Source organism: Eurosta solidaginis, chromosome 2 (assembly GCF_040869045.1).
Source record: "Eurosta solidaginis isolate ZX-2024a chromosome 2, ASM4086904v1, whole genome shotgun sequence".
Classification (NCBI taxonomy): domain Eukaryota; kingdom Metazoa; phylum Arthropoda; class Insecta; order Diptera; family Tephritidae; genus Eurosta; species Eurosta solidaginis.
The window spans coordinates 27,906,609-27,930,779 of NC_090320.1; the positions used below are offsets into that span (position 1 = coordinate 27,906,609).

General features: G+C 32.3%; 1 protein-coding gene across 1 annotated transcript; it reads left to right on the forward strand.

Annotated features, from left to right (window-relative positions):
- The first annotated feature begins 422 nt into the window (after nt 1-422).
- On the forward strand, nt 423-20,831 carry GATAd. Its single transcript, XM_067764793.1, has 9 exons — nt 423-545; nt 1,205-2,027; nt 7,814-7,948; nt 8,031-9,435; nt 9,500-9,618; nt 10,464-10,646; nt 11,872-12,115; nt 13,620-13,756; nt 15,352-20,831. The coding sequence occupies exons 2-9, from the start codon at nt 1,257-1,259 to the stop codon at nt 15,517-15,519; spliced, it is 3,162 nt and encodes a 1,053-aa protein (XP_067620894.1). The 5' UTR covers nt 423-545; nt 1,205-1,256; the 3' UTR covers nt 15,520-20,831.
- The last annotated feature ends 3,340 nt before the right edge of the window (nt 20,832-24,171 follow it).

The following is a 24,171-nucleotide window of genomic DNA, read 5'->3' on the forward strand; positions in this document are numbered from 1 at the left end:
GAGATTAAACTCGCAGTGAAAAAACCTGCATGTCATTCTTCTACGGGAATTACGCACAAATTACACACACAAGATTGCGCATTAAACATAAGATCAGCTGTTTTTTATGGCCAATTTTTATTTCATTTTCCTTTAGCTCTTGTTTTTTTCTCTCTTTCTTTCATTCGCTCAAGCAGTCAACTGTGACGTATATGCACAGAACGAAGCAATTTTGAACTTGTGAATGCGCAATCTTCTGTGTGTGATTTGTGGGAATTACGTGCTGTTATTCAAACGCAGACGGATTTATCTGCTCAGCCCTAAATAGAGCAACAGTTGAAGCAACTTGGCCTCCCTGATATGGCATGGTTCTTGTGCAATTTTCATAACACATGGCAATACTGTACCCATGATTGATGTTGATCATTGCCTTGTAATCATCATGCTGATTGATTTGGTCTGCCTCAAATAACCGAAAAACTATAGTTTTCTTTTATTATGTTGAAATATTTGTGTGATTCAGTGGCTGATAAAAGTTTTGTACCCATTAAAACATTAAAATAAAGGCAATATATATACATAAAATTATAATAATAAATGTTACTAAAAATTGATAAGGACAACGATAAGAGGTGCTCTGTTTGCTGAAAAACACACAGGAGTTGGTAAATGTTGGCAACATCAATTTTTGATACGATGCAGATGCGTAATCGCTCAGAAAAATACAAAACGCGAAGCGGATATTCTACGAATAACTCCTACAATAAAGAGCAAACAAAAGCATATACATATATGCAAGCAGAAATGCCAAGTGTATTTTATATGTAAAAAAAGCGAAAGATAGATTGAACTAAATGTGAATGCGATGATTACATACTATATATTTGTATACATGTATGTGCACGTTTAGATTTTTATCACGATTTTATGTGTTGGTGTTTTTGCATGCAGTGCGTTGAATTATTTTCATGTAACGGAAACTCTGGTGGATTTTCTTTAGTGTACGTACATGTGTATGTTTGTGTGGCTCTGTGTATGAGAGAAATGTCTCAAAATTTCTTGTTCTTGCTGATGTGCTGAACATATCTAGTTTAGTATATCGCCTTCATTTCATATTAGATTTTAATATTGTGAATATTTTTCGAATGCGTTAAAAAGGCGTTTATTCTTGTTTTTGTTTAATTATTAATAACTAATTTATACATTTTTACATTGTTTTAAGAAGATTGTGAAGTGCTTAATTGTGTGAAAATTAAATTTCATTAAATCCAATAACTATGTGTAATGTACCACCTAAGTTCTTTCAAGTTTGTCGTTTATGCCTTACTTTGGTCAAAGAGCATGACGTTGAGGTGCTGCAAATATTTAATTCATCAACATCATCATCTGCAGCAGTCGTCCCAGCAACCGCCACAACTACGAGCGCGCCGACGACGACGACGACAGCACAATTTGTCTCTACTGAAAATAAAACAAACGTTGGAGCTCCTGCAAATACCCCCAGCAAACAATTTCATCAACATCATCAACTGCAACTGCAACATCATCACCAGCTACATGCTCATACGCATCAATTTGGGAGGCCACAAAATACTAGCTGCAGTAACAGTAGTACACAAAACGATTGTAGCTCTGCTGATAACCTATCTCTATCCACCCCTGTATCCATTTTTAAAAGTGAGGAAGAGATGCCAGATAATAATATAAGTACACTTGTGCCGTTTGTGCCTTCTAATATTGCTGTATCTGATAATTCTACATATGGAATCAGTCAATTGTTGTCTAAATCATTGGAAAATAGCAAAGTGGGGGTCTTTTCAACATCTAATCCACAAATACAAGTAAAAAATGCCACACATGTTCAACACAAGATTACATTATTGCCCTCGTCTTTGTCGTCCAATGATAACGTAGAAGAGGGCAAAAGCAACAATGGTGGCAGCAGCATGGCACTTGGTGAGGAGCAAGAGGAGGTGTATAAGAAGGCAAACCATGATGAATCATCACCACATATTACCATTCAAATACTCAGCTGTCTCTCTATAAAGGTACGTACGTAATAAGTAAAGAGATCCGATTACGGCACCACTGACAATAATTAAACACAAGCAGGGTTGCCAACTATCTTAGTGAGCTCTTACTAGATTTAAAAAATACCATTTTTTGTGTTTTTCTTCGAAGCAATATCATTTAAACACTCAAAATTTTTGACGAAAGGAAGCCATAAACTTATTTACAATACATTTTTCGCCTTGTGTATGTTTTCGTACACATTTGTTTATGTACGTAACCTAGGGCAGCTATTATCAATGCTATGTTTAATGGAATTATCAAATAGTATTAGAATATCCTTAAGTTGTTGTAATTCTGTAGATAAATAAATATAATGGCGCCTCATAGTTATAATGAAAATAAAATAGGTTTAAAATTTAGAGGATCGTGGCCTGATGCTTCCTTTTGCGGGAAACCACAATACAATTCTGGAATGCGGTTGACCGTTGAGGTTTCTTATTTTCTGGTTATTTCCACCAATAAAAAATCCGGTTTTGGATAAAATATCATAACATTAATGTTAGAACGCAAAAATATATGGTAATTCTATAGGACAGCATGACACTGGTAATACCTTGGGTGGGTCCAAAACCGGTTAGGATACTATATCCGCGGAAAACACTTATGTTCACAATTTTGTTTGTGCGTACCACAAAATCATCAAAATTACAACAACCACATGAAAAATTTCAAAATTTTTTTTTGCAAATATCTCTTTACAGACCCAACATTTTTACCTCCGCTTTCAGATTCGCGATACTGAATCCAAAACGCGTCTTTTGATACCCCTCTCGATATTTTTAGACGTGTATTAAGAGTATCATGCTGCCGTATAGAATTAACAAATATGTTACAGTTTGTTATATTTTTGTTATGAAAAAAACACCAAAATAAAAGAAATAAAAATGTGAGAGCAGTGAGAATTTTAAAATTTTTTTAAACGTCTATTCCGCTCTCACCGGTTTTACCTTGTAATATTTATACCATCGTTTGAACAACGCTATATTTCCGAATTTGTTTGAATTTGAGAGATAGGGTGATATTCGCAAGGAGATGAATTTTCGTAAGGAGGGTTAAATTAACTGGGGGTGCTTGCTAAAGCACTGCCGAAGGCCGAGCCCGCTTTTCCTAAGATTTTGATTTGCTCCGCCTACCACACCGAATATACTGGGTTCATCTCCCGGGAAAAGCAAGAACATTTAGATACAAGTGTTTTCAATTAGAAGAAAGGTTTTCTAAGCGTGGCCTCTCGTCAGTAATTTGGCTGACCACTCAGTGTATTTCTGCCATGAAAAGCTAATGAGTGAAAACTCATCTATCTGCCTTGCAAATGCCGTAAAACATGTAGGTCCCGTCCCATACAGAAGGACCACGACGAAAATTGTAAAGAAGCTCGACCTACTCTTCGGTGGCATATCGAGCCTTGTATTTATAAATATAGAGAAGCATTACTACAGCATACTTGCAAGCTTTAAAAAAAGAGGAAAAAAATGAAAAAAAAATGTATACATAACAAAACACAAAACATAAATAAATAATTAATATACAAAACATAAAAAGATAAAAATTAAAAAAATAATTTTAAAAATATATTTTTATTTGCCTTCAAATATTATAATTTATTAAATTTTAATGAGCTCGAGGCAGTTTAAAAAATTGAAACACAGTTTAAATTTTTATATCTCAATTTTATTTGGTCGATATTTCGATCTCATTCTGAGATCATCCTCAGGAACTGTGGACAAAAACAACAATTAGTTAACATGTAAACAATTTTCAAACCCTAAACATAATACCACTTACACAATTGAATATGTTTTACCGACTAACAAGATGTACGAAAAAAGAAAGCGTAGAAGTCAAATAAATATGAAAATATAAACAATTTAAAACACCGTAAGTATAAACAAAAATCTACAAAAACAACAATACATAGGATGACGAACAAAAAGACATAATCATTTGGAACATGTTCCAGGAATAACGGAAAGAATAAAATTTTCAAAGCTCTATGACAGAGATAAATATCAGATCGCGTCAACTTATAAACACACGCTAAGAAAACTCTACAGCAATACAAAGGATAGAATTCCCAAACAAGAGAAGTCTGATGTAGTTTACAGGATTCCGTGTAATGGTGACGGGTCCCACTTATGCAAAAAGGTATATGTGGGGACAACAAAAATGAAACTCAAGACAAGGATTTCCGCTCACAGGTCAAATGTGAAATTAAGAAGCAGTTTTTCGGACAATAAGACGGCATTGTCATCACATTGCAAAGATACCGGACATTATCCCGATTTCGATAATGTATCCATTTTACACGAGGAGAAAAATTACGGCAAAAGATATACTTTAGAAATGCTGCACATAACGAACACCCCTAATGACACGAAAATGAATTATAAAATAGACACTGATCAGCTGGCGCGCGTTTACCGCGACTTAGTTTTAAGACAACAACACCGTTCTAGTTAGAATTGCAGCTCAACACAACAAATGCAGTGGGATGACAAATATATATGTACATATGTACATTTGTGTGTTAATGCAAATGATTATGTCTTTTTGTTCGTCATCCTATGTATTGTTGTTTTTGTAGATTTTTGTTTATACTTACGGTGTTTTAAATTGTTTATATTTTCATATTTATTTGACTTCTACGCTTTCTTTTTTCGTACATCTTGTTAGTCGGTAAAACATATTCAATTGTGTAAGTGGTATTATGTTTAGGGTTTGAAAATTGTTTACATGTTAACTAATTGTTGTTTTTGTCCACAGTTCCTGAGGATGATCTCAGAATGAGATCGAAATATCGACCAAATAAAATTGAGATATAAAAATTTAAACTGTGTTTCAATTTTTTAAACTGCCTCGAGCTCATTAAAATTTAATAAATTAAAAAAATAAAATAAAATAAATAAATAAAAACAAATACAGAAAATAATAGTAAAACAGTCTCATGTGATTTTTAATAATTGCTATTCAGTTACTACTTTTGAGTAATACAGGCAAGTCTCACTTATATGTGAAAAATGAACAGACGCTTAAAATCTAAAAAAAAAATAAAATAAATGTAAGGCGCGATAACCTCCGAAGAGATCTAGGGCCGAGCTTCTCTTCCAATTTGCTCGTGCTCCTCTTGATTTTCCCTACAAATTGGCCGGACGGGACCTAAATGTTTTATGCCGACTCCGAACGGCATTTGCAAGGCAGTTGAGTTTTCACTGAGAGCTTTTCATGGCAGAAATACACCCGGAGCGCTTGCCAAACACTGCCGAGGGGCGAGCCCGCTTAGAAAAATTTTCTTCTAATTGAAAAACCTTATTTCTAAAATTTTTATGTTGCTTTGCCCGGGGTGCGAACCCAGAGCATACGGTGTGATAGGCGGAGCACGCTACCATCACACCATGGTGGCCGGCAGAACAAAAACAAATGAATAAATTGAAAGAAAAATTTAATATAAAATTAAAAAAAAGATTAGAACTTAAAAAAGTTAAAACGCATAGAAAAAAAAAATTTGTTAAATTAAAATTTCTGTTTGATTTAGGGAAATATTTAGGGGCAAAAAATTATTTAAATTACGAAAAAATCTTATTAGAAACAAAACCGAAAAAAATAAAAGAAAAAAGTTAAATCATTCCGTTCTAGTGCGGGTCATCCTCGGCTCAACTGTAATTTGTCGGGCTTTGTTAGTTGAGTCGGAAATTTTAATAGGCCTCAAGGTTGGCTTTGTGCTTCCTTCTGGCTTTTCGGCGGAGTTGGGAGATGCAGTGCTTCACTGATCTGGTGTCAGATAGTGGTTGTGCACTCCCAACAGAAATCAGTGAAAGTATAAGTGAAAGCATATTGAAAAATTAGAATTGATAACCTGGCGTGGGCCACATAATACCAACTCGATTTACGTATAACTGTCGTAACGGGAAAATGTTTAGCACATGGCGACAGGCCATATACTGGAAATTAAGGAATTATAACGCAACAAATTACGGATTATAATTTTGCTGATGAATAAGCAGCTCGTTTTAAAAGCTATGCAATACTGTGCATATCTATGAACACTAAATTGCAATTTTGATTGCAAAAATTTTAAAATCACTTTCTGTGAACATTAATTAATTATTTGACAAATAATAATTGACATCCATTCGCAAGCTGCTACACGTGGTTCTGGCCTATTTGAAATTACATCTAAAAAAAAAAAAAATATATATATAACACTAAATACGAAGACTATTAGAATATAACCTGGCGTGGTGCCATTTAAATACCATTTTACAAATCACGGATAGTCAAATACTAATAGCAAGCTGCTACACATGGTTCTGGCCGAATTGGTATTACCATTGTGTACTGGTGGAGCTCAACGTGCGTCTATACAACATTGGAAATTTTATCCATTAATTAAACAACATATAATATTGATAATAACCTGGAATATGGGACTTTTATTATAGTCCTCTCCATTAAACCAAATTTCAAAAAAAAAAAAAAATAGTTAAATGAAAAGAGTACAAAATTAGAAACCGAAATAAAAAGGAACGAGGATAAAAAAATTGGGAAAGCAAAATAAAAATGAATTGAAAAACAAAACTATTATACACCTTTTCCAGTTTAAGTTCAGAAATTTACAATTCAAGTTCAGAAAATTGCAATTCAAGTTCAGAAAATTACAATTCAAGTTCAGAATTTCCGATTCAAGTTCAGAAAATTACAATTTAAGTTCAGAAAATTACAATTCATGATCAGAATTTCCAATTCATGTTCAGAAAATTCCAATTAAAGTTCAGAAATTCCGAATTAAATTCAGAAAAATACAATTCAAGTTCAGAAAATTTCAATTCAAGTTCAGAATTTTCATATCAAGTTCAGAAAATTACAATTCAAGTACAGAAAATTACATTTCGGGTTAAGAAAATTATAATTAGGGTGTATTTTTTATTTTTTATTCCAATTCATACCGTAATGTAATATGTACTTACATGTTATTTGCGGAAGTGTTGATGCTTCGTTGACAATGGTGGAGGAGAGAGAAGAGAGGAAAAGGTTTTTTCTTTGCTATCTAATTCATGTGAGCAAAATAGGTTTAAGTGAGTTAAGAAGTCCAATGCTTCCTTAACAGATAGTAGGCCTTCATATGTTTGTATCAAATTATTAGCGCTAACATTTACCATCTGACAACCTTTCTGAACTTGAATTGTAATTTTTTGAACTTAAACTGGAAAAGGTGTAGTAAAGAAATATATTATAAAATGTACTACTTTAATTTAAGAAAAGGTAAAAATGACAATGAAAAAGGGAAACTTTTGATTTTTTGTATAGGATAATTTGCGCAAGCGCGCTTGAAAAAAAGCTCCTTCAGCTAACCTTTTTGGCGGAACCATACAGGTTGTGAAAGTGAACCAGCAAATTGATACTTTAGCTGCCTCCCACCACCTAAGGCTGATTTGTGGGAGGTTGATCATGGCTTTATATCGCTTTGAGTTATATCCTCCTATCAGTGCCTTTGTCTGCCGTAGTATTGGAATCCCACGGCAATGTCGTTCTCTGAGGCTTGTCTCTTTATGCCTGAAATCGTACCTTATAGTATGCCATCCTATCACCTATTGTTCTTTTGGTCGCTGCCTTCCTGGTCAGCCCGTCTGCGTCCTCGTTTTCATCCACCCGTCCGTGACTCGACACCCTAGTCAAGTATAGCTTTATGTGTACCAGAAATAAATTGTTTATTAAATTTAGTTATAATAACTAAGATAAAAACTAACTGAAATAAATTTATTTACAGATTTCACCGGATGATGGCCTGCCTGCAATTGTCTGCAACACCTGCAGAGCACAGTTGAATGCATTTTGGAACTTTCGTTTGATGGCTCAAAAAGCAGATTTCACCCTTAAAGAAATAACGAAATTCTCTAAGCAGGTGTGTTTGGTTTGGCCACTGTTGTTGCAATCTTTCCTTTTTGTGAATTCCAAATTTGATATTTTTTTTTACTTTTCTTTAGGACCAGATTTCTATAGAAAATAAGGCACATACTTTTTCAAGCATTTTAACATCACCACCATGCGGTAAGTCATCTTCAGAAAGGATGGCGGCAAAAGCTTTAACCGAATTAAGTAAATCATCCAAAGGTTATTTTGGGAATTTTAAACCCATAAATATATCTTCCGAAAATTATGTTGAAACTTGTAAAACCGCGGGCTCTGAAGATATTATTACTAAAACACAAGAATCAAATATAAATGAACATGTTGATGACAACAATGTTGATGATGATATTTATAATACTACATCTTGTTCGTCGAAAACTCCGCCCATGATGAAAATACCATTGGAAGCACTGTCACCAACGATAAGGCCTCCTCCAGAGCTACTGCCGATGATCGAACGATCAAATGAGTTAAAAAAATGTTTAGTTGCACATAATATTGTACCACAGCCAATAATAGCAACAACAACAGCATCAGTAGTAGTAGCAACAACAGCAACAGCTATGCCTATTACAACCAAGGCAGATGTAATAGAAGATCGTATGGGTACAACGGTTTATTTTGCTCCAAATGATAGTTTAATTAATTATGATGGTCTCATATCGCCGAATACAATTGCAAAAAATTTAATAAATATGAAAAGTGAAAATTTACCTAATATTGAGAAAATAAGAAATTTACAACAAAAATTAGAAACGGCTGCTGTGCTAATGGATATTAGTAAAAAAGTGATTATATCACCACCATGCTCGAATCGTCAATCTCCAAATTTACCTACAATGCAAATAGCAGCTACAGCACCAACAGCTACAACATCAGTTACAACAACAACAGATGAAAGTATTAAAAATTCTGTGATAAAAACTGAACGTCCATCAAATAATGAAAAGACAACTGTAAATGCCGCAACACTTACAGTTACAACACCAACAACAACAACATCCACACAACAATTAGATGGGAAGGAAATAGACTTATCAATTAAAAAACCGAAACATGAATTCTCAAACACACAACAACAAACTACAACAACTGTATCTCAATTATTACATTATGCTCGTCCTACAATACTCGAATTACAACAAAAACAACAACAACAACAACACCAAGCACATATACTACAACCTGTTAACCTAGATTTAGAAACTACAAGTATTATTAAAGGAGAAATTGCAAAGGAAACTAGACCTTGCAGTACTACTACTCAATTATCAATATCAATACCAAATAAAAAGGATACTCCAACAGCAGGAGCAGTAACATACTCAGACTCAGATGATAGTTCGGACTCAAATCGTTTGGAAATGGATATGAGTTCAATGTTAAATGAGCGTAAAACACCGGATAGTATAACATCGGAAGAACAAGTGACAGATATTGCGACTACACAATTGTGGCAAGCGCTTGCTAGATCAGCTGGTAACTTGTTTATAGACTATAGCTGAACTAATTCAATTTATATTTAATTACTATTATCTTTCAGCAAATAATGAAAATAATCAGTTATTACGGCATATGATACAACGATCACTTGTTTTTCCACCACCCCCATCAACAATTTCCTCTGAGAATGTACCTGAGCAACCGATGGCATTGTTAAAGGTAGAGTAATGTGATGAAATGTTGAATAACGACCGAGTGCTACTTTTCCAGACACGCTTTAACGAACACTTTTAATAATAAATAAATAATCGGCCTTATGCATAAAGAGAGAACCAGTCTCGATTTCCTCATCGAAAACTACAGTTTTTTTTTAAACAGAAAAACAGAAAATCTGCCATTAACTAAAAAATTTATTCTCTGCAAATGCTCGCTTCTAATGCATGATGCTCAACGACTAAATATTAAATTCCATAAGAATTCAGAAAGTCAATATATGCTGAGCGGAATTCTGCTCTATTTTGGCGCCTTAAAACAGCTAACTTTTGGTAAACGCCCTTATTTGAATTTGTGTGAAGAACGTATTATTTTAGAAGGTATTTCAAAAACGCTCTATGTACCTCATATAAGTTCAACAAATTTTAAGCTGGAAAAGGGCGTTTATTAAAAAACGGTATTGAGTCTTTCTCAATGAATTGTTAAAATAGTAAAAAAAAATAAACTTTGTTTGAGATAGGACTTTTTTCAAACAAATTCTGAATAAGGGAGTTTTTTAAGATACTATGCATTCAGGCGACGAAAAATTGGGTCAGACGTCCGCGATCCAAGCATTGGCGTACAAAGCTAAATAAGTGTTATACCTCGTTCGTTCTCTAAGTACTATGAATACATAACACTGCATTAATCAATTAATTATATAAATTGTTGTTGTAACGTTAAAAAACTTCACAAAGATTGGTAGAATATGAAAATCTATTGTTCGAAAAAGCCAACACTGCTGGAGCTTCATAACAATATATGCAACAGCAACGCTTTTAATTCACTTTTTATTTTTTTTCCACTTGCAGAATGATAATTTAAATAAACTTTGTCGTAGAAAACAAACATGCCCTACAAAAAATGATGCAATTGAACAATTGCCGCCAAACATTATCTCTGTTAATACACAAAATATCGAAATGAATGCCAATACCCACAATCAAGTTGCTGTTGTAGCTGCAGCGGCTGCTGCATCAATGCAAGATAAAAAGGTAAAACATATACAGCAGTATGATAATAATCGATTCATTATGTGGCAGCAAAAGTTGCTTTCTGACTCGAGATGACAAATAGTTATCCATATTTGTAATTATGTAGAGCAATTGAATACGTTGGTACAGTGTTGATAAAATTTGGAAACATTCGAAATAAAACATTTCAAGCTCGAACACTTGGAAACACACAATCTCCATGTCATTTCATTTCATAAACGTATCGTTCTTTAGCGGCCGCTGTGTTGTGGTGGTAGGCGGCTCCGCCTACTACACCGAATATCCTGCGTTAAAGCACCGGGCAAGGCAAAGTCGAATATTTGGAAACAAGTTTTTTCAATTAGATAAGAGATTTTTTAAGCGGAGTCTTCAGTGTATTTCTGCCATGAAAAGCTTCTCAGTGAAAATGCATCTCACTTGCAGATGCCGTTCGGAGTCTGGGTAAAACATGTAGGTCCCTTCCCGCCAATTTCTAGAAAAAATCAAAGAGACTACGACGCAAATTGGAAGAGAAGCTCGGCCTCAAATCTTTTCCGAGGTTATCGCTGCTTGCAGCCTTGAGCAGAGCTCACAGAGTATATTAATTTTGTTCGCATAACGGCACCCTGCAACGCCATAAACTAATTGAGATAGTATATATAGACTTCTATATATAAAAATGATGTGGGCGAAAAAAGAAATTCATTTAGCCATGCCCGTCCGTCCGTCTGTCCGTGAACATGATAACTTGAGTAAATTTTGAGGTATCTTACTGAAATTTGGTATGTAAGTTCCTGGGCACTCATCCCAGATCGCTATTTAAAATGAACGAAATCGGACTATAACCATTCGATATCGAAAATTTCGAAAAACCGGAGTACCGCCCACTTTTTAAAGAAGGTAGTTTAAAAGTTTTGCAAGCTGTAATTTGGCAGCTGAGTATGTAATGTTCGGTTACACGCGAACTTAGCCTTCCTTCCTTGTTTATGTATCGTTCTTTAACGAGTCAAATCGAACAATTGTTGGCTTCGGAATATTTTTTTTTTATTTTTTTCAAGTACGAGAACTCATAAATTGCTTTATGCAAAACACCTCTTGTTACCATTACTTGTAATTCACAAATGGACATTTCATTGACTTTATTATTTTACATTTTTCATCCCGAGTTTGAGTAAAAGTGACCTTTAAAATACTGTTAAATTTGTGTTTGCAAACATTTCTCATACATATTATTTTTTTTATTTAGAATAACAAGAATACCAGCCCAAGCTCAAGCTCCGGCATAATTAACAATCCAAAAGATATGTCCTGTTCGAACTGTGGCACTTTAACAACGACCATTTGGAGGCGTAGCATACGTGGTGAGATGGTGTGCAATGCTTGTGGATTATACTTCAAATTACATGGTGTAAATAGACCGCATTCAATGAGACGCGATACTATACATACAAGGCGGAGACGTCCGAAGGAATCAGAAAAATCAAAAAAGAGTAAGTATTAAAATTGAGTTTGCAAATACATTATATACTTATGCAGTATTTAATAAGATCGCATGGCAGTTAATTAAAATGAAATTCAATTGAGGATTAAGTAAACAAAGTACTATCTCCGTTTTTCGAAGTTAGCCTCCCAAAAATAGATATTGGCTTTCGAAGTTCGAAATTCTATATTTCGAAATTTAATTTTTTTTGTTAAGCGTTCACAAAAAAAGTTTGCTTAATAGCAAAAAGCACAAAAGAGTTTGCTTAATAGCGAAGACACAAACCTCTGTGCTACGGCGTGTTGTTTAGTTTTTAAACGGTTTTATTTAGCTTGACTTGACAGGTAGGCCGCACGGCCGCATCCACGGCCGTTGTGAACGAATTGTGTTATTGAAATTTAAGTAACTTGCCGATAAGCTACAATCTTGAAACTTGGAAGTTCAGAACCCGATGACAATGCAATAATAATAAAAAAAAAACCGCTAGGCGGCGCAAGGATCGAGATATTCACAAAAATCGTATTTGGGGTCCGATTTGGCTCATATTTGGAACACAATACATACAAGAATAGAAAGCGACCTATGAAAATAAATCGCCGCTAGGTAGCGCAAGGATCGAGATATTCACAAAAATCGTATTTGTTGTCCGAGTTGGCTCATATTTAGAACACATAATACATACAAGAATAGAAAGCGACCTATGATGTCCGATTTGCCTCATATTTGGAACAAATATTACATACAGTCCGGTAGAAATGACATCAAAATATTTTGGAGTTGGAGGAGGAGCATACGTGGCGCAGAGTCGAGTAAAGCCTTTGGAAGGATTATGTATTGAGGACTTAGATTGTGACAAATTATCAGGAAAGAGTCCTTGCAATTATGAGTCACTAAAAGAACCAAATAGAATGAGAAACAATAGGCAATTAAATAAAGACTAAAAACTTGAAAATAAAATAATTAAAAAAAATTTTTTAAGTTAGCGGTTTTATCGAAAACAATACTTACATGAAGTAATAATAATACTAAAAGCCAGAAAATAATTAGGTAGGTCCTAGGTACTAGTCATCACACTTCTCATCAATCTAGGGCGTTGATCAGACAATTAAATAAAAGCGTTGGGCGCGTGTAATTTCTAAAAATGTGAGGCGTAGCATAACCTGATTAAGGATCAGTTATATATGACTATCAATAGAAATTTGACGCGTCCAACGCTTTTATTTAATTGTCTAATCAATGCCTTGATGAGGAGTGTGAGGCCTAGTACCTAGGACCTACCTAATTATTTTCTAGCTTTTAGTACTATTATTACTTCATGTAAGTATTGCTTTCAATAAAACCGTTTAACATAAAATTTTTTTTTAATTATTTTATTTTAAACTATATTTATGTTATTTACTTACTTTCTAATTAAGCAATCTTGTAACAAAAAATTATTTTCTACAATTACGTATATATTTTCGCCTAAACATATAAAATAACTCAACTTCTAATATTTATTTTATTTTATTTAGAAAACAAGCGAGCAAGCTCCCCTTCGGAAGTTCTTTGTAAAATGCCTATTTGTGGTGCAAGTGGTGCAGGTGTTGAGCTCAAACAAAATATGTTCTTAGCAGTCGAAAATCCAGAAACAACTGTTTTTTCTTTTGCTGTAAGTCAATTCATAGTCTTTTTTTGTTTTACATTTGTTTACGTAAAAAAAAGTAGTTTTAGTTTAAAGGACGGTTCTTACATATTTTGTTTTTATTTATTCGAAATATGCATAAACGGCTCACATTTTCAATATATGTTATTTAAAAAACCAACATAACCAGTTTTTAGAATGCGCTTGAGGTTAACTTAAAATGTATTTACTCAAATGCCGGTATTCTGCCGCATGTTCTATAAGAACATTTGTATATTTCAGAACTAATTTCAAAAAATCATTGTTTAATCAACAAACAAGTAAACCAAAAAGCAAAATACGATTATCTGAATTTATAGTACCTATCACTTATCTCGAAATTCGTCAACGCTAAGTAATGTAAAATAAACATATTAACGTATACAAAAATTTTCCCCCCTGAAGATGCTAAGATATTAGCGAAACGTCGGGTTGTACTAGTGGAGTCTTTTGACTTGCACTAAAGCACATATTGGTCAAATAAAGCCTATTTTTATTAATTACTTTGGAAAAACGAATTGACCGGCTACAAAAAGTTTAGCTTCCTGATCAGTTTTTTTTTTTCAGAAAATCTACCTAGACTATGTATCAAATGTGAGACCACTCATATCTAAGCGTATGGACCTAAAAAGCTAGCTAGGCTAAAGATGTTCTATTAAGGGCATACTACGAAGGTAGTTGACGAAGTGTTAGTTCTCTGGCAGCAGTACGCTCGGGTATCAACACATTTTGATATTAGTCATCTTATTAAATTTCTTTTTCTGAGTGTATATGAAGCTGAATTCAGTACCAGGTGTTGTTATCCCAACAGCTGATTTCTTCTACTTGATTATGTACCATACAACGTCTTGTACAACAATGTGTCGAAATCAATGAAAATTTTCCTTTCTTTACTTCACATACTTCTGCACGGCGAATTGGTTGAATTCGCTTTGCCATTACCTTGTATAGGGTCGCCTTGGTATGTATTGTTTGAAAATCCTTTAATTTCTTTCGAGAGTTTGCAATTGTGAAACTTGACTGTAATTTTTTGGATTTTTAAATTTACATTTATTTTTCTTTCTCTAAAAAAACAAAGACAGAAAATCTCGAAAAATCGAAATTTATGATATATTACCTTTTTCAAAATCTTTTCACTTAGGGCTGTTTCTCATATGAAATTTAAAAAGTTTCTTCCATTTATACATTACATTACAAAACGGCCCTCGTGATTTTTCGAGAAAAAAAATCTGTTAGTAAGGGCTTTTGTGAGTTAAGCTAACGATATGTAAATTTTTCGAAAATATTTGAATCAAAATTTGTCTGTTCGAAAAGTCGAAGTTTGCTAGATTTAACTTCTTCGCAATTAGTTTGCTTTTATTTTTGAGGAAAATGACTTTTGATGCTTTTTACAGCAACAAAAGTTGCTTGCGAAGACAATGTAATTGTGAAACAACAAAATATTTAACTTCGAAAATTTCAAAATAAAATTTTTTATGATTAAATTGCACATATAATTGCATTACACGTTACTAGTCATTATATTTAAAAAATTTTGTTAAATGTTAACATCAATGTAAACAATCCTCTTATTTATTCTGCAGAAATACAAGCGACACATAGACGAGGAGCAAGCAAAAATCATAAAAGAGGGCTTATTAAAGAAAAGAAAACTGCAACAAGGTTCGATTAAAAGTGATTTCAATCAAGTGGATGATTTTTTAGTACCTCTAAATCTTGTCTCCAGTGAAAATAATACTAAGTTAACATAAAACTCCAAATCAGAAAAAAGCAAATCAAAATAACGAAGCAAAAACTCCAAAATAAAAAAGGTTACAAAAATAAAAAAAATATTGTATAAAAAATAAAAAAAACCGAGAACGCGAGAAATTAGCAAAGTAGATTATAACGAGTGCCGCGCCAACAGTAAAGCTATTAACAAAAGATGTAATGCAACAAACAAATATTAAGAAGTATGATTAAAAAAGGGAAGAAAAGTGCAGAGGAAACAACAGTAAGAAAAGAAACTAATACCAAAACAGATATAAAATAATGTTTATATAGAGTGCGAGGTAAAGCAATGATGATGTTTTAACATTAAATAATTGATTATTTACTTGAACCAAGGGCATATATACTTAACAAAAAAATCAACAATTTTATAAGTTAATAATTTATTATAATTAAAAGTAAAAAAAAGAACAAAAAAAAAAAAAAAATCGAAGCTTCAGTATTTTTTAAACCACAATGACAATTGTTTATTACTTTACCACATTACTTAAATAATAGGAATGCTTGTTTTACAAATATATATGAAACTAAGAATTGTACATATTTAAATATTAACAAATATATGAAAAACAAAATGAAAAGATTTGAATCTTAACAAGAAATAGATAATACACTCACTCACTTTAAAAATCTCTTGCCTATATGCGAATCATGTGATAATTACTTACATTTAATCTATAATATCGAACTTATTAAAGAAAAAAAAAAAACAAGAAAGCAATACAAATTTCACATACAGGGTGTTTTTATTCGCATATATTAATGGACAATCACAGAAAGGTCTTATTACTCAAAGTTCAAACCTTTTGTTACTAAATTTTTTGATTTGTTTTCGAAATAGATATTGTAGGCAGAGTGGATGAGCTGCTGATTCGGCGTTGCGCGTTGAGTTAATGATGGTATGTAACTATTTTAGACTTTGGTTGCTTAACAGACTCTAATTGTAATTTTGTTTTGTTCCGTTTACTACATTGGATTTACATAAGTAAAAAGTGATAGTGCATTTTTTTAATGATGCCAATTCTACTTTGCTAAAAAAATTTTTGCACAATTAAAAATTTTGGCAGAAAATTCGAAATCGAAAGCCAAATTTTACATGTTTGAAAATTCGAAGTTCATTTTTTTTAATTATTTTTAATAACAAAGTTGCAATCTTTAAATAAAAATATGTATATTGCATTTAAATAGACATGTAATGCTCGGCGAGAAAAGGCTGTTAACTCAAATGCCATGGGATTCAAAGGGTTGATAAGCGCAATACAAAGCTTCAAAGCTTTCGCAATCCAATTGTCAATCTCACCTACGCGAGAGTAATCCTATTACAAATATGAATGTATCATATACATGTTTAGCAGGCGAGCCTCTGGCGACCCCAAGTTCCTCAAGGCACTAGGGTGTGTGTGTGTGGGGGGGGGGGGGGGGCGGAGACGTTATGGCCTAGAAGGTTTAATGTGGTCATATTAATCGGTACCGGGATGGTCGGGCTAGTACCTTTATGGTGCTTTGTTACCGCAACGTCCCGGATCTGTATGCGGCAAAGGACCATCAACATGGATAACACTCCTCAAAACCTTCGGGGAGTGTCTTTATCGTTAATACAACAACAAAAACCACTTGAATGCCGTTGATTTTACACAGCGAGCAGGCAAGGTGTGGGTTAGCTTTTGCATAATGGCGCGTATACGGCACAACTACTGCGAACTATGACTGCTCATGAACTAAAAAGTAATTCAGATATCGATCTGCGGTTTTCATAAACTTCTAGAACGAACTCTAATTTTTATTTTAATTGTTACAAAAGAAAAAATGATTTTTCCGAGTATGGGTCTTTTCTCGCGGGGCGTCTCATATATTCATTGAGTTACAGCATTTTCGTAGTCATGAAAATACGTGTTAGAAACCAAATCTGAGTTATAATTGCGTTACTTAACCAAACTCTGATATAGGGTATACTATAAAAGAAATTCTAAAATTGCTCTACCTTCCACTCAGCTAACAAAATACAAACGAGAGAAAAGAAAATGAATATGAGAGTAATGTTTAACATTAAAAAAAGAAGCAAAAAATATAAACTAAAAGAAGAAACATATTAAATATGTATACATACTTACGTATATACATAAATTTACTTATATATAAGCTTGTATTCGTCCCTATTTATTGCATATTTACTTATAACTACTTACTTTTCATGGTAGTACACCAAAAAAAAAGTTATAAAAGAGATAAAAAAATTAACATAAAAAAAAAAATATGGTATCTGCACCACTTATGTAAATCGTTAATTAATAAATATTTACGTTTTCGCTGTTTTATCAGTATTAGAGCAGATATATACATTTGTATTAACGTATATATGAAAATAATAATAATTTTTTTTTTTTAAGTTACACTTAACTAACGCTTTCAGTATAAATATTTGCTTAGGTTTTTTGTTTAAAATAAGCTCCTCAATCTCTGTAGCCCTTTTGCAGTTATATCGATGTATATGTGTCCCATTTACGCGCTCATTTACTTATAAACTCTCTTGCGAGAAAAGCTCAAAGTATAGCGAATTTATTGTGAAGGTTTTGTAACTTAAATCGTTGAACGATATAATATATGAATATGCAATTTATTTCTTGTGTCTGTTGCTTTATTATTATTTTTTTTTTAATAATTTTTTGTACTGACAGCTTTTAAAAATATAAAAACTATATTTTTTTCAATTATTTTTATTTTAAAAAATTGGTTCAATTTAAAAAAAATATTTTTTTCAAACTTTTTTGTTTTATTACTGTGGTTTTCAGGCAGCATCTTAGTTGTAATTTTTGTTGTATATAATATCTACATACCAAGTTGATTTATTTAAAAAAAATTAATATCTAAATCCGAGCCGGGCCAAAACCAGCGTGGGTGCAGCTTCTTTTTTTTCTAAAAAAAAAAGAAAAACCATGTATACAGCAAACGAGTATTAATCCTTTAGGCTTAGCGCGCTATACATACATACACACACATACACATACACATGATTACATATACGATGGAGCGCAATTGAAATAAATTTTTCTTAGCTTGGGAGCGAAAACTTAAATTTTAACTTAAAAAAATTTTTTATGAAAAATATTTTCAAAAAAAAGTTAAAAAAAGAATTTACAAAAAAATTTATATTTAAATTTTGAATTTTGTCAAAAAGATTTTCAAAAAATTAGCTGACTAAAATTTTTTAAACATATCAACGCTTTCTAAATTGTTTATCCCATAATTTATTGAAAATCACTTAACAATACGACAACAACACATAATAGTGGCCATGTTTTAATTTATTATTATTTGAGTTTTTGTTTTCAATTTAAAAAAAATTATTGAATTTGATTTTTTTTCATTTTCTTTTTAAATATTTAAAAAAAAATTTTCTTTACTGGTTTATTTTAAAAATTAACTTAACATGGCTTTTTTATTAACATTTTGATTTTGTAATTTTATTTAAATATACTGTAATTTTTAATCATTTTTTATTTTTCTCAATTGATTTTTTTCTTTTTAATAAATTTGTTCTTAAACCAGAATTAATTTTTTATCCATAGTTCTGAATCCATAAAAACATTTTGTAATTTTTTTTTTTAACCAATGCTTTTTTTGTTATAAAAATATTTTTTCCAATTTCCATTTTCATTAGCTGCAGCTCAGTAAAGAGAAAAATTTGTTAACACAAGGTTCTTCTAAATTTTTAAATAATTTTCGATTTTATTATACATTCTTTTTTGATTATAAATTTTTATTTAAATTTTTGATTGCTCAAATTATTTGGATTTTTTTTCACAATTTCACTTTTCATGAAAAGTTGTTATTAAGTCAGTTTTTCTGAAATTTCTGGATTTTTTTTCAATTTTCCTAAAATTTGTAAATTTTGTTTTATTTAATTTGTTTTTTAATTCCCATGTTCATTAGCAAAGTTCTTTCTCCCAGCTTTGAAAAAAAATTTTATTTCGTTTGCCCGTAAAACCTCAGCTACAAATACTAACATAAAGCAACATAGCATATACACACAAAAATTTTGTGAAACGGGTAATGGTTTAAACAAATTAGACCTGCCGCTGTATTTTATATTTAGATCAAATTGACATGCTATGCTAGGTTTTGTCAAGTATGTGCAATTGAGGCTTAACATAAACCATATTGTTTTTTAGAGTTATAATACAGAAATGTTTATGTTGCATTTTACCGTTTTTTGTGATTTTATTGTAACTTCTTTTAAATTGATTTTTATAAAAATTCACGTAAAAATGCATATTAAAACGAAATAAAATAAAAAAATTGTATCGCCTAAAGTTTAATTGACAAATAGTTCATAAGAGGAAAAATCGAAAAACTCGATTTCGAATTTTAATAGTTTTTTAAAATTAAAAAAAATTTCAAATTTTAAATTTGAAAAAAAAAAGAAACCACATCGCATTATAGCTATAAGGCATTTGAAATTGCATTCTCAAACAAAAAAAAAAAAAAAAAAAAAATAATAATAATAATAATAAAAAATAAATTTAAAAAATTTATTAAGAAAGCCAACTACTCAACAGAATGGAAAAGAACAAAAAAAAAAAAACAAACGAACAAAATTTTACTCATAAACATTTTTTAAAACTTATTTTCCTAAACAATTAAGAAGTGATCCACATTTTATGCGTATGCATTAAAATTGAAATTTTTCTAAATTTAAAAAATATATATAGAGAGCGTTTCTGCATAAACCAATCTAAAAAAGTAGTATATAGTAGTAGGCAAGACTTCGACTTAGGCATACGGAATGTATGGAGTCTTTAAAGGTAAAAAAAAATTGATAATCAAAAAGAAACACGAAAATTAAATATTCGCTATTACCAGAACAAATTAGGCAGTTTTTTTTCACTTTAAGTATGTATAGCATTAAAAATTTTAAAATACATACATATATTTGATATATACAATAGTTCAAAAAACAAGAAAACCTTATTTTGTAAAAAAAAAAAAAAAAAAAAAAATGTAAGCCCACGCGAGGCCGAGTGACAATTTTTGAGCACTTACAAATTGAGATTACTTAATTTTAAAGCACAGATAAACATAGATATATAGATTTTAATATCTAAATATATACTCTGCGTGGTACTGCGCTCTCTTTTTCGTGTAGCTTCAAAGCCACTAAAACAGCTTTAGGCCTTTCTGAGATGTACCATATAATGTATATCACTGCATCCTGCTTGAGTAATTATTTTATATATATTTAATAAACAAAGAACAAAAATAATTAAAAAACAACATTAATTTTAACAAAAAAAAAGCGTTGAAAATTTGTAAATTATATTATAAGTGTGTACATCGATTTTTTACACATAAATATATATATATAAATATTAATATATATATATACAATTAAAGATTCGACTAACTACTTAAGTAGATTTTGTTTAATTTTTATTACTTATAAAATATATATACACATGCATGTGTATATTGAAAAATTACGTCATAAAATTGATCTGAACAAAAAAAAAAAGCATTATTCAAACGTGTTTGTTTGTTTTTTTTTCTACTAATATCTATAATATTAATAATTATGATTAATAATAATAATACACAAAAAATTATTACGCCGCAAAGCAAACAAATATTAGTATGTTATAATGACACAAAAACAACACACAGAAAAGAATAAAAATATTTTAAAACTAAAAAAATAAAAACACATAAACTAAAAAAACGCACGATTTTCTACAGTTTTATTTATTTGGTTGGCGGGTATAGTTATTTTAAGGCTGCTATTTTCGAGTTTTTTTGAACTCAAAGGCCTTCTGATTGCAAATACTACAAAAACTACTCGGTAAGTAAAAACAACCTAAGGAACTCGAAAATAGGTTCTTATGAAAGAAATTTATGCCACCCATCGCTGATGATTAACGCCAATTGTGAGCACCAATGCCTATCGTAAAAGACGACTAAAATACTCAATGGGTCAAGGTGTTGTTCAGCCTTTGAAGGGGTTGCATTCGAAATTTATAACTTCTACAACACAATTGTCAACCTCACCTACACGTGGCGTATCATGTGTTTTTAGCAGGCGAGGCTCTGATGACCCCAAGCTCCTCATGGAACTAGGTGGTGGGGGCGAGATGGCCTAGGAAGTTCAATGTGGTCATACTAAATTGTGCGCGAGATGGTCGGGCTTATTACCGGAACGTATCTAGACTATATCCGGCAAAGGTCATCAACATCGATAACAATCCTCAAAACCTTCGAGGAGTGTTTTCATCGCTACAACAACGACAATAACAACCAACGGATAGCGCTAGACTTTCAAAATTGTTGACACAGTCGTTACTACAAGACTTGGGTGGGTCTACCCTACATCCTAATCTTCAAAGGTGGACTGCAAGCATCGGTGCAGTTTAGTAATGGAACATTAAAAACACAGAAGAATTAAACAAGGTGAATGGAGGGTAGTGTCCTATCCCCACTTTTATTTAAATTTTACATATCGAAGCTCCCTTCCCTACCAGAACGAGTTACCATTGTATCTTACGCCGATAACTGCACGATAATGACAACAGGTCCTGGCCCATTCGTTGATGAGCTATGTTATATAAGTAATTACTACCTCCTTAGTCATTGCTGTTTTTTCTCCTCGCGTAATTTGTCACTGTCGGCGACCTCATTTAAAAAGTGGACGCGGAAAATGGCGGCAATATTGGACATCAACTTCGATGGCATAACGCTACCGACTGTCCTACACCCAAAAATACTGGGTGTGACGATCTGGATACTGTAAAAGGGTAAACTTTTACCTATCTAGAATCAACCCTGACATACCCAATGAATGTCCCGCTTGAAACCAACCATCCTTAACCATTTTTTCAATTGCAATGTGAAGTCAACGCATTTAACACCCTAACACCAAGTTTGTTTGTACTTCCGTTAAATAATATTAAGGACAATTTTAAGTAATTGCACCTATTGAATGGGGCGAAGAACTACTACAACAACACCAACGATGATAGAGTATTTGTTGCCCTATATTCATATCTGCGTAAAGCTCATACAGCTAATCATCAAACTTCCTTCGTTACTTCCCACGATACAAGAATTAAAACTTTCGAAAAACTTTCGATTTTTTGTAAGTTACATTAACAAAGGAAAATAGAAAAGAACGGTAGAAAGTAGGCGAAATATAAAAAATAACGGATATAAAAGCTTTAAAACGAAATTCTATCAAAAACCGTAGGAACAGGTAGGACACACATAGAGAAGCCTCACTTCGGGTAGACACTATCAGCGCTTTAATGTAGAACGAGAATGCGTAGTCTTTGTCAGGATTGCACCTTAAATCAAGGGAATTTTGTATTTAGAGGGTAACTGTAATAACCACCCCACTTACTATAGAGCCTGTGACGGCCCAATAAATGGAAGGTACTTATATCCATTTTTTTAATTTATGCAACGGCCTGGCTTAAGAACGGTTGGCCAAATGGGGTTTGGTTTAAAAATTCGGGGGTTTCAATCTGCTTCTGCCTATAGAAAAGTGGAGATAAAAAAATCGATTTAAGTTCATGAACTTTATAAGTTCTTCCCAAACGTGCTGGACCACAATACCGACTTAGCATTGGATTTTGGCTCCCAATTCCCTGGAGGCTGTCGTGCATTCAGCATGCATCCATTACATGATATTTGCCTGATATACTATTTACCTCCTTCCTAAAGTTCGCCGCATACTCAACCAGTTTTTGCTTTCCCAGCTTTTACCTTTGATCCATTCGCATAACAATTATTCGCATTCCATTGCGGTGGAATTTGGATCATAGAAGATATCGTTAGCAAACAATATCTTTTCCCCAGCTTGATTTACATCTTAATAGGTCTGACGGCTATTCCAACAGACTTTTGAATTTTACACTTGATTTCATTCACACTCAATGTTCCTCATAAAAACGAGTTTCTTACCCCCTGATGCGAATTATATTATTAATTAAGAAATTACACATAAATTTGCTAAATATTTTGCAGATATTCAATGTAATTTATGTATGCCATTTCTATTCATATTTTGGTTAAAATTTAAATTTTTTCTTCGGTAAAATTTGTGCATAGCGTTAAATAGAGATGTCGCGAATATTCGTATTCGTTAAAATATTGTGATGAATATTAGCATCACGTGGTTACTCCCACATACACACGCGTATGGCTATAATCTACAAATATGCATGTACTCATATAACTAATTACCAAGCAGGAGATACAAGAGTTCTATAAGGTGAAACGTCTAGACCTTTGGAGAAATATGAGAACGAAGCAACGGAGAGTATAAAAGCAGCGCAAGCTGAACAATCAGTAATCAGTTTGATTTAAACACGCTATTGTATAATTGTACTACTACGCGAAGTATAATTGTACTACGCGAAGTATAATTGTACTACTCCCAAAGTAGTCTAATAAAGACCATTTTGCAATACAGAATATTGGACTTATTTATTCGACAGTTCAGCGATACGACCGTTACCAGAAGGTTGCAAATAAGCGGAATTTCCCAAAATTCGTTACAATATGTTACTATGTAAATAAAGTGCGGTAAAATTTCCACATCTTTATCGAACCGGATGCGGTCGAGATGCATCATCCATCTACATCAA

What these genes read in the sequence shown, in the direction of transcription:
- GATAd (XM_067764793.1), top strand. Translation starts at nt 1,257, where the DNA reads ATGTGTAATGTACCACCTAAGTTCTTTCAAGTTTGTCGTTTATGCCTT. An exon ending in TAACGAAATTCTCTAAGCAG is followed by an intron (nt 7,949 to 8,030) that starts GTGTGTTTGGTT and finishes ACTTTTCTTTAG; the next exon opens with GACCAGATTTCTATAGAAAA. An exon ending in CATCAATGCAAGATAAAAAG is followed by an intron (nt 10,647 to 11,871) that starts GTAAAACATATA and finishes TTTTTTATTTAG; the next exon opens with AATAACAAGAATACCAGCCC.